The sequence below is a fragment of the Salvelinus fontinalis genome, chromosome 4 (assembly GCF_029448725.1).
Source record: "Salvelinus fontinalis isolate EN_2023a chromosome 4, ASM2944872v1, whole genome shotgun sequence".
NCBI lineage: Eukaryota > Metazoa > Chordata > Actinopteri > Salmoniformes > Salmonidae > Salvelinus > Salvelinus fontinalis.
In genome coordinates, this window is record NC_074668.1 from 25,843,478 (window position 1) to 25,855,599 (window position 12,122).

Consider the following 12,122-nt stretch of genomic DNA (forward strand, 5'->3'; position numbering starts at 1 on the left):
GGAGTGTTACAGTGAACATGGTATTGGAGTGTTGCAGTGAACATGATATTGGAGTGTTACAGTGAACATGGTATTGGAGTGTTACAGTGAACATGGTATTGGAGTGTTACAGTGAACATGGTACTGGAGTGTTACAGTGAACATAGTATTGGAGTGTTACAGTGAACATGGTATTGGAGTGTTGCAGTGAACATGGTATTGGAGTGTTACAGTGAACATGGTATTGGAGTGTTGCAGTGAACATGGTATTGAGTGTTACAGTGAACATGGTATTGGAGTGTTACAGTGAACATGGTATTGGAGTGTTGCAGTGAACATGGTATTGGAGTGTTACAGTGAACATGGTATTGGAGTGTTACAGTGAACATGATATTGGCTTCGCGAGGGCACAACGAGGGCACATTGTGAGGGCACATTGTGCGAGGGCACAATTTCGCGAGGGCACAACCAGCGGGTGGGGCTGGTTGAAATGGCCACTCGTGGAAGTTTGGAGTATGAAAAACTTAGTCGGCGCAATGGAATGAAGATTTTGGCAGAGGCTGGATGTTCAGTGGAAGAATGTGTTTTAGCGGTAGGTAGTATGATTGGGTATGATAGCATCAAATCAGCCTCAAGGATGAATAGCGCAGTAGTGATATTCTTAGATTCCATTGGAAAGGTGAATACGATGGTGGAGAACGGTGTTGTTTTGCGGGAGACACAGACGCAGGTATTTCCGCTTATGAATCCGGCTAAGAAGGTTATGTTGTCTAACGTACCACCATTTGTTAGAGATGAAGTGTTGGAGCGAGAGTTATCTCATCATGGTCAAATTGTATCTACAATAAAGAAGGTTCTTTTTGGATGCAAATCTCCATTGCTGAAACATGTCGTGTCTCATAGGAGGGAAGTCCATATGATCTTAAAAAAGGACGTTGATGAACTGAATTTAGCGTTCAGTTTTAAGATTGATGGATTTGATTATGTTTTTTACGCTTCTACTGAATCAATGAAATGTTTTGGGTGTGGAAGAGAGGGGCATTTGGTGCGTAGTTGTCCTGAGAAGGAGCGCGCAGAGCCCGGTAGTAGCTATAGTGATGGTACAGATAACGCATCAACGCGAAGGGATGAAACTGATAAAGGTACAGGGGAAGGAAGAAGGTGGGCAGATGTGGTTGGAAAAGGAGGAGAGGAAGGCAGTGTGGATACGGGGACAATTGTGGTGGATCAGAACAAAGAGGGAGGGGAAACAGTCGGTGAGATTGCGACTGCAGTCGCTGAGGTGGTGCTGGAAAATGAAATTGGAGATAAAGAGGAAATTGAAATAACAGGAAAGGAAGAAGCTGTTTTCAAAGTACCGAGGAGTAAGAGAAAGAATGTAGGGGGTGGTGAAGGGTCTAATTCTAAGAGGAAGGTAGAGATTGATACATTAGTTGAAGATGAAAAGGTTGAAGAGATGGTGGAGTTTTCCTCTGGGGAAGATAGCGAGAGTGAGTCATCTGACGCGTCACAACAAAATAGCGAGATAATTGGGGAGGAAGGAAGGTATGGAATTAAGAAGGTACGCCAATTTCTGAAGTTGACAAAAGGGAAGAAATATATGCAGGATTACAATATAACTGATTTTTTCCCTGAAAGTGAATTGTTTATTGAATCAGCAAAGTTTTTGATGTCAAAAATAACGGGGGAAGGTTTGACAAGCCCTGAAATTGCTAGACTTAAGAAGGTGGTCACGAGAGTGATAAGTGATGTAAATTCTAAAGAAAAAGAAAGAGTTTAGTTGCAGTTTTAACTCTGTAAAGAGATGGGATGTCTGTATCTTCCTCTGTATATTTTTTTCATTCATGAGCAGTTTTAAGATTTCTTCTTTAAACATAAATGGGGGAAGATATGTTAAAAAAAGAGCGTTAGTGTATGAGTTAATTAGGGGAAAGGGAAGTGACATAAATTTTCTACAAGAAACGCATAGTAATTTGGAAAATGAAGTTATGTGGAAACAGGAGTGGGGGGGACAGTGGTGTGTAGTCATAAAAATTCTAAAAGTGGGGGTGTGGCTATATTGTTCTCAAGAGGGTTTTTGCCTTTGTCTTATGAGGTTGAAGAGGTAGTTGAGGGGAGGTTATTAAAAGTTAGAGCAAGGTATGAAAACATCACTATGTGTCTGATAAATGTATATGCCCCAGTGGTGGCAGTTGAGAGGGTATGTTTTTTAGAGACATTATCAAATACCATTGAGAAATGTAACAATGAAGATTATTTATTTATTGCTGGGGATTTTAACTGCACAGTCAGTGATTTAGATAGAAATCACCAAGAACCTCATATAGCCTCAAGGACCTTTTTAAAACGCCTCATTGTAACACATGAATTGTGTGATATTTGGCGGAGTCAAAATGGAGGCACAAGGCAGTACACATGGGCGCATGTGAGAGAGAACACCATCTCTATGGCCAGGTTAGATAGGTTTTATTGTTTTGAGCATCAATCTCAGGTCTGTAAATCAAGTGTGATAACTTCTTAAGGCTAGGGGGTGCTGTTGTCACTATTTATGGTAATCGTGTAATTTTTGAAACGGCTTCCTACAAAATTCTTGATCGTACAATATGCATATTATTATTATTATTGGATAGAAAACAGTCTATAGTTTCTATAGGAGTTGAAATTTTGTCTCTAAGTGGAACAGAACTCATTCTACAGCAATTTCCCTGACATGGAGTCAGATTTCAGAAATGTTGGCCCCTGTTCTGGAGTCAGTTTTAAGGCCAATGTTATTCCTATGAGTATACGGACACTGCTTACGTCTTCCCCTGGATGCCTTTACGTGATGACGATTTGAATGGGGTCGATTGCGCAATCACAGGCACTATAAATAAAAAAAACCTGTAGCTAGGAACTCTTTTCTTGCTGCGTCACGCGCGCGGCGGCCACCGACCCGCACTTGTTCCAAGCATTAGTGTAGGGAGTAATATTACTCTGGTCATGTTTCTACTCGTTATAGGAGTTAAAAACATCATAAGGTAGTTAATTTAAAGCGTTTTATAGCAATTTATATCCGTTTAGTGCGATTTTGGGACATTTATTTCTGAGACGCTGTGAATCTCTGGGCACGCTTCCAGTTCATGCCGAACGCAGTTGGCATTTCCACATGGCAAGAGGACAGCTTTCCACCAAAAGACGATTAGACCCAAGAAAGGATCCTTTGCCCAAGATACTGATGGAAGAACAGCTCAAAGTAGGAACAATTTATTATGATAAATCGTGTTTCTGTCGAAAAATGTTAGTGGCTTAGGACGCCATCTTTTTTGACGTAGCTTCGCTTGGCGCAAACTGTATTGAAAAGTAAGGATAATTTAAAAAATGTAATTCCGCGATTGTATTAAGAATTAAATTGTCTATCAATCGCTGTCCACCCTATATTTTTTAGTCACGTTTATGAGTATTTATGTATACGAGTAGATCACTGTCTAATATGGCGCACCAACATTTTCTCACCAGCTGGGCTACTTTTCCCATTGTCTAACCATGATTTTGGTGGCTAAATATGCACATTTTCGAACAAACTGTATATGTATGTTGTAATGTGATGTTACAGGGGTGTCATCTGAAGAATTCTGAGAAGGTTAGTGAAAAAAATAATATATTTTGGCGATGTTTACGTTATCGCTCTCTTTGGCTAGAATCAATGCTGGGGTAATGTTTGCACATGTGCTATGCTAATATAACGATTTATTGTGTTTTCGCTGTAAGACACTTAGAAAATCTGAAATATTGTCTGTATTCACAGGATCTGTGTCTTTCGATTAGTGTATGCTGTGTATTTTTACGAAATGTTTGATGATTAGTAGTTAGGTAAACACGTTGCTCATTGTAATTATTCTAGTCCATTTGTGACGGTGGGTGCAATTGTAAACTATGCCATCTACCTGAAATATGCACATTTTTCTAACAACCTATCCTATACCATAAATATGTTATCAGACTGTCATCTGATGAGTTTTTTTCTTGGTTAGGGGCTATAAATATCTTAGTTTAGCCGAATTGGTGATAGCTACTGGTGTTGGTGGACAAATAAAAGATGGTGGATTATGCTAATGTGTTTTTAGCTAATAGATTTACATCTTTACATATTGTGTCTTCCCTGTAAAACATTTTAAAAATCGGACATGTTGGCTGGATTCACAAGATCTGTGTCTTTCATTAGCTGTATTGGACTTTAATGTGTGAAAGTTAAATATTTAAAAAATATATATTTTTTGAATTTCGCGGCTCTGCCTTTTCAGTGGGGGTGGGGGGGGTGTGCCGCTAGCGGAACGTGTGTCCTTGAAAGGATAACCCCAGTGGGATTTTCAGATCATTGTTTAATAACAGAGGTGGTGTTCATTAACGATGTAAAACCCAAAAGCGCATTCTGGCATTTTAATATAACTTTATTGAGTGATGCTCACTTCAGGAAATGTTTTTGTTTTTTCTGGGAGAGGTGGAGGTCTCAAAAGGACAGTTTTGTATCCATTCAACAGTGGTGGGATATAGGGAAAATCCAGATTCAACAATTTTGTAATCAATACACAAGGAATGTCACCAAGGATATCACCAGATCAATGAAAGCCCTAGAGTTTGAAATAGTGGAACTCATGACGTTGGTTGAGACCACAGGAGATCGAGGCCATACGCAGGCACTCAAGAGAAAAAAAGTTGAATTGGCAGACCTGCTGGATATCAGAGCACAGGGGGCATTGGTGAGAAGTAAGTTTCAGGGAATCTCTGAAATGGATGCCTCATCCAAATTTTTCTTTGGTTTAGAGAAAAAGAATGGACAAAGAAAAATTATTCATTGTCTCAAATCGGCTGTTGGACAAGAGCTCACTAGCCCTAGTGAAATTAGAAAGAGGGCAGTAGAGTTCTATGCTGAGCTCTACAAGTGTGAGTACAAAGAGGATAAAACAGTGACACAGCAGTTCCTTGATGGGCTCCCAAAGGTGGATGCAGAAGCTCAGGTTGAGCTTGAGCAACCATTGTCTTTGCAGGAGTTATACTCTGCATTTAAAGGCATGGAAAATGGAAGGGCACCAGGCTTTGATGGGCTTCCCGTTGACTTTTTTAAGTCTTTTTGGACTATGTTGGGAGAAGATTGGCTAGCAGTAGTTAATGATAGTTTAACCGGAGGGTTACTACCAATAAGCTGCAGAAGGGCTGTCCTCACCCTACTGCCCAAAAAGGGAGACCCTAGGGAGGTGAAGAACTGGAGGCCGGTGGCTTTATTGTGCACTGATTATAAGATACTGTCCAAGGCTTTGTCCAACAGGCTGAGGGAGGTGATGGGGCAAATCATACATACGGACCAGTCCTACTTTGTTCCTGGCAGGCAGATAGGGGATAACATTTCTCTGATTCGTGATTTTTTGGACGTCTCTAGGGCTATTGGGTTGGATGCTGGTCTAATTTCAATTGATCAGGAAAAGGCATTTGACCGAGTTGAACATCAATATTTATGGAATACGCTTGAGGCGTTTGGGTTCAGCTCTGGTTTTATTGCCATGATAAAGGTGATATATGGTGACATTGAAAGTGTATTGAAAGTTAACGGTGGTTTGAGTGCTCCTTTTAAAGTGTGTAGAGGTATTAGGCAGGGATGTTCATTATCAGGGATGTTATATGCCATTGCTATAGAGCCACTACTAAATAGCATTAGAAGTCGCATTGAAGGGGTGTACCTTTCCGAGGATATTCCTCCTATTCGTCTTTCAGCCTATGCTGATGATGTAGTTGTTTTAGTGAAAAATCAAGCGGAGGTGGATAGTTTGAGTCTAATGGTTGATCGGTTTAGGGGAATATCCTCGGCAAAAGTAAATTGGGAAAAGAGTTGTGCTTTACAGATTGGAGAATGGTCTGGAGGGACCATGGCTTTGCCAGGGGGCCTGGAATGGTGTAAGGGAGGGTTTAAGTATCTTGGAGTGTACCTAGGAGATGAGGGGATTATGGAAAGAAATTGGATTGGGGTGGTTGAAATGGGAGGAGGATGAGGAGATGGCGTTGGTTGTTATCTCGAATGTCATATAGGGGGCGAACTATTATAGTTAACAATGTGATTGCCTCTGCACTATGGCATCGGTTGGCAGTTTTAGAACCACCATCTGGCCTTCTGGCTAAGATACAGGCAATTATTGTGAATTTCTTTTGGGATAAATATCACTGGGTTCCACAAAGTGTTTTGTATTTGTCAAAAGAAGAGGGGGGACAAGGTCTGGTACATCTTGCTAGTAGGGCTGCTGCTTTCCGGTTTCAGTTTATTCAAAGGTTGCTTTATGGACAGGAAAATGTGGTGTGGAGGGGGGTAGCAGGCCTTGTGTTACAGAGGGTTGGAGGATTAGGTTTAAAGAAGGCTTTATTTCTGGTTGATAGTAGCCAGATTTCTAGGGAGGGAGTACCTCCGTTTTACAGAGGTCTTCTCAGAGTGTGGAGCATAATGAAGGTGTCCAGACGAACTTCAGCGGAGTCAGTGCATTGGTTGTTGGAGGAACCTCTGGTGTATGGGGCAAGACTGGATTCTACAAATGAAGCTGTTCCACATTTCTCCAAGATTCTGGTGAAGGGCAAAATTATCACCTTAAAACAGTTAATGGCTATGGCAGGGTCTGACTTAATGGATGGAAGACGGGTGGCTGAACATTTGGGGGTGAGGTCGGAAAGGATTGTCGGACAAATGCTGGGAAGCTGCAGGAAGTTTCTGTCAGAGGAAGAGTGGGGAATGCTTAATAGCCACAAGAAGAAGGTACAAGATGAAGACGTCTCATTTCCAAGACTAGGGATTACACCAAATATCCCAGAGTCAGAGAGAAAGGGTTTATTGTTGGATTTGAGAGGGTTGGAGGAGGTGGGTTTGGATGAGGTGAATGGGAAAGACTTGTATAGGGGGTGTGTCAAGGTGTTAAATAAAGATAAATTGAAAAATAGAAAAGACACTCCATGGAGGGTAAAATTAGGAATTGATGACAAGGTAAAGCCAGCATGGTGTCACGATCGTGTGGCGGATTAACGGACCAAAATGCAGCACTTGGAAAATAAGCCATCTTCTTTTATTATAACAACACGAAGATGAACACGAACAAAACACTTTAACAAAACAACAAAACGACCGTGAAGCTACAAACGTTGTGCACAAACATACAGGCTACTAACGTTCTTACATAGACAATTACCCACAACCAATGAGAGCCTATGGCTACCCTAAATAAGGCTCCCAATCAGAGACAACCGAAATCAGCTGTCTCTAATTGGGAACTCATTCAGGTAACCATAGACTCTCCTAGATAACTAACCACCATAGACAATGCTAAACATCTACACTCAACACAAAACCATATACTACACCCATTAACCCCTTTACCAAATAAACACCCAAAACAACAAAACATAAACATTCCCCATGTCACACCCTGACCTAACTAAAATAATCAAGAAAACAAAGAATAATAAGGCCAGGGCGTGACATAACCCCCCCCTTGAGGCGCGAACTCCGGGCGCACCATACACAGTCTAGGGGAGGGTCTGGGTGGGCTCCCCTCCACGGTGGCGGCTCCGGCTCTGGTCGTAGTCCCCTCGTCACCACAGTACCTAACCACCTCCTAGGCTTTCTCCAAACGACCCACCTCCACATTAACCACACTGCATTAAGGGGCAGTTCCGGACTAAGGGGCAGTACCAGGGTAAGGGGCAGTACCAGGGTAAGGGGCAGCACCAGGGTAAGGGGCAGCACCAGGGTAAGGGGCAGCACCAGGGTAAGGGGCAGCACCAGGGTAAGGGGCAGCACCAGGGTAAGGGGCAGCTCCGGACTGAGGAATGGCAGCTCCGGACTGAGGGACTGCAGCTCCGGACTGAGGGACTGCAGCTCCGGACTGAGGGACGGCCCATGGCTGGCTGACAGATCTGGCTGCTCATGGCTGGCTAACGGATCTGGCTGCTCATGGCTGGCTAACTGATCTGGCTGCTCATGGCTGGCTGACGGATCTGGCTGCTCATGGCTGGCTGACGGATCTGGCTGCTCATGGCTGGCTGACGGATCTGGCTGCTCATGGCTGGCTGACGGATCTGGCTGCTCATGGCTAGCTGACGGATCTGGCTGCTCATGGCTAGCTGACGGATCTGGCTGCTCATGGCTAGCTGACGGATCTGGCTGCTCATGGCTAGCTGACGGATCTGGCTGCTCATGGCTAGCTGACGGATCTGGCTGCTCATGGCTAGCTGACGGATCTGGCTGCTCATGGCTAGCTGACGGATCTGGCTGCTCATGGCTAACTGACGGATCTGGCTGCTCATGGCTAGCTGACGGATCTGGCTGCTCATGGCTAGCTGACGGATCTGGCTGCTCATGGCTAGCTGACGGCTCTGGCTGCTCATGGCTAGCTGACGGCTCTGGCAGATCCTGTCTGGTTGGCGGCTCTGGCAGATCCTGTCTGGTTGGCGGCTCTGGCAGATCCTGTCTGGTTGGCGGCTCTGGCAGATCCTGTCTGGTTGGCGGCTCTGGCAGATCCTGTCTGACGGACGGCTCTAGCGGCTCCTGTCTGGCTGGCGGCTCTAGCGGCTCCTGTCTGGCTGGCGGCTCTAGCGGCTCCTGTCTGGCGGACGGCTCAGTGGGCTCATGGCAGACGGGCGGCTTTGCAGGCTCATGGCAGACGGGCGGCTTTGCAGGCTCATTGCAGACGGATGGCTCAGATGGCGCTGGGGAGACGGATGGCTCAGATGGCGCTGGGGAGACGGATGGCTCAGATGGCGCTTGGCAGACGGGCAGTTCAGTCATTGCAGTGCAGACGGCAGACTCCTGCCGGCTGAGGCGCACTGTAGGCCTGGTGCGTGGTGCCGGGACTGGTGGCACCGGGCTGGGGACACGCATCTCAGGGCTAGTGCAGGGAGCAGCAACAGGACGCACAGGACTCTGGGGACACACAGGAGGCTTGGTGCGTGGTTTAGACACTGGTGGTAAAGGGCTGGAGACACGCACCATATAGCTAGTGCGTGGAGGAGGCACTGGTGGTACTGGGTTGGGGCGGGGAGGTGGCGCCGGAAATACCGGACCGTGCAGGCGTACTGGCTCCCTTGAACGCCGAGCCTGCCCAACCTTACCTGGTTCTATGCTCCCCGTCGCCTGACCAGTACGGGGAGGTGGAATAACCCGCACCGGCCTATGTAGGCGAACCGGGGACACCATGCGTAAGGCTGGTGCCATGTACGCCGGCCCGAGGAGACGCACTGCAGATCTGGCTGCTTACTCCCGCTCTCCACGGTAAGTACAGGGAGTAGGCGCAGGTTTCCTACCTGACTTCGCCACACTCCCTTTAAGGCCCCCCCCAAGAAATTTTTGGGTTGTACTCACGGGCTTCCAGCCTTGTCTCCGTGCTGCCTCCTCATATCGCCTCCTCTCGGCTTTCGCTGCCTCCAGCTCTTCACGAGGGAGGCGATATTCTCCAGGTTGATCCCACGGCCCCTTACCATCCAGTATCTCCTCCCATGTCCAGAAATCCTTTGTGGGTAGGTCCTGTTGCCGCCTTCCATGCCGCTTGGTCCTATGGTGGGTAATTCTGTCACGATCGTGTGGCGGATTAACGGACCAAAATGCAGCACTTGGAAAATAAGCCATCTTCTTTTATTATAACAACACGAAGATGAACACGAACAAAACACTTTAACAAAACAACAAAACGACCGTGAAGCTACAAACGTTGTGCACAAACATACAGGCTACTAACGTTCTTACATAGACAATTACCCACAACCAATGAGAGCCTATGGCTACCCTAAATAAGGCTCCCAATCAGAGACAACCGAAATCAGCTGTCTCTAATTGGGAACTCATTCAGGTAACCATAGACTCTCCTAGATAACTAACCACCATAGACAATGCTAAACATCTACACTCAACACAAAACCATATACTACACCCATTAACCCCTTTACCAAATAAACACCCAAAACAACAAAACATAAACATTCCCCATGTCACACCCTGACCTAACTAAAATAATCAAGAAAACAAAGAATAATAAGGCCAGGGCGTGACACATGGAGAGCACTGTACAAACCACCGTTACAAAAGGGTACTGGTGATATGCAATGGAGGGTTTTACATGGCATTATTGCAGTTAATGCTTTTGTATCTGTGATTAACTCAGATGTTAGAGATGGATGTCCTTTTTGTAATATAAGAGAAACCATTTTTCACTGTTTTATGGAATGTGAGAGGATAAAGCCTCTATTGGAAATACTGGAATCTTTGTTTAGAGCTGTAGGTGAGATTTTCAATAACAATGTTTTTATTTTGGGGTTTCAATATAGTAAGCAACAGAAAAGAAAATGTCAATTGTTAAATTTTATTTTGGGACAAGCTAAGATGTCAATTTTTTTTAGTAGGAAACATAAGATAGACACGGGGTATGAGAAGGATATAAGATGTGTTTTTAAAGGATTAGTGAAAGCAAGAATAAAAGTGGATTTTGAGTTCTTATCAGCTGTAAAAGATCTCCCATTGTTTGAGGAGAAGTGGGCATACGAAGGAGCGCTTTGTTTTGTAGAGGAGGGGAAATTATTTTTTGTTGATGAAATAAGTTGAATGTATATGTTCTTTTGTATTTTTATTTTATTTATTTTGTGTAGGAATTATATTTAGTGTTTCATTTCTGAAAAGGCAGTGTGTCAATATTAGGTTTATAAAAACTCAAAAAACTCTCTCTCTCTCTCTCTCTCTCTCTCTCTCTCTCTCTCTCTCTCTCTCTCTCTCTCTCTCTGACTCTTTAATTTAATCTCCTCTAATATAAATCCTCTACTAGTTGAATAATCGCCTCCTTCTCATGATCAAAAGAAAGTTACTACTTAAATCACACTTCAAAGAATAGTTACTGTTTTGGTATTTTACTATCTTTCTCTCTCTCTCCTTACCTCCCTCTCTCCCTCTCTTTGCCTTCCTCTCTCTGTCCCGCCCTCCCTCCCCTCCCCTCTGTCCCCCCAGGCATTTCTCCTGTTTGTCCTCTAAGTACATGTGTCCGGGGGTTCCAGCGGTGATGAGTAACCTGCTAGCCAACATCAACGCCTACTTTGCCCACACCACCACCGTCTCAACCAACATCTCTGCCTCCGACCGCTTCGCTGCATCCAACTTTGGGGTGAGAACACACACGCATGCGCACACACACACACACTCACCTACACACACTTCTCAGCTACATTGTTTATGGGCATTTGAAAACATCTGACTGAAATCATAAATATTGATCAGTACTGTTATGTTTTTTGTTTCCTCGTCTACACAATATATTCCACCCTTTCAAATACTCCCAAAAACGAATTTATTAAATTAGAAGTTCAAAGTTAAGTTGAACTCACAGTGTGACTGCTTTACTAATGGAGAAACCTATATATCTGTTTTTCTCACAGAGAGAGAAATTTGTCAAACTTCTAGATCAGCTGCACAACTCTCTGAGGATTGATCTGTCCAAGTACCGGGTTTGTACTCTCTCTGTGTGTGTGTGTGTGTGTGTGTGTGTGTGTGTGTGTGTGTGTGTGTGTGTGTGTGTGTGTGTGTGTGTGTGTGTGTGTGTGTGTGTGTGTGTGTGTGTGTGTGTGTGTGTGTGTGTGTGTGTGTGTGTGTGTGTGTGTGTGTGTGTGTGTATTGTAATTGTAGAGTGTTGTAAAACAGCGGGTATGTATAATAGGATTATCTGTCCAGGGGTTGAACCTAGAGATGAATGGTTGTAATGATTTCTATCTCCAGGAGTTCTGTTCACTAGTCCTGTTCACAAGTCCTGTTCACTAGTCCTGTTCACTAGTCCTGCCCACTAGTCCTGTTCACTAGTCCTGTCCACTAGTCCTGTTCACTAGTTCTGTTCACTAGTCCTGTTCACAAGTCCTGTCCACTAGTCCTGTTCACTAGTCCTGTTCACTAGTCCTGTTCACTAGTCCTGTTCACAAGTCCTGTCCACTAGTCCTGTTCACTAGTCCTGGCCACTAGTCCTGGCCACTAGTCCTGTTCACTAGTCCTGTCCACTAGACTTGTAGACTAGACCTGACTGTACTGTACTGTCAGTGGTTGAATTGTTGCTGGTGAAATGATGTGACATAAAAAACATCGCTTCCTGTGTGGTGATTGTTTTGTCCTT

At 44.5% G+C, this 12,122-nt stretch overlaps 1 protein-coding gene across 2 annotated transcripts in view; it reads left to right on the forward strand.

Annotated features, from left to right (window-relative positions):
• LOC129853436 (protein unc-13 homolog C-like) overlaps positions 1-12,122 on the forward strand; it is a 123,083-nt gene that overhangs the window by 46,081 nt on the left and 64,880 nt on the right. For both annotated transcript variants that reach the window (XM_055919477.1, XM_055919478.1), the window contains 2 exons: positions 10,976-11,129; positions 11,401-11,469. In XM_055919477.1, coding sequence (XP_055775452.1) covers positions 10,976-11,129; positions 11,401-11,469 — 223 coding nt within the window. The remainder of the gene's footprint in view (positions 1-10,975; positions 11,130-11,400; positions 11,470-12,122) is intronic.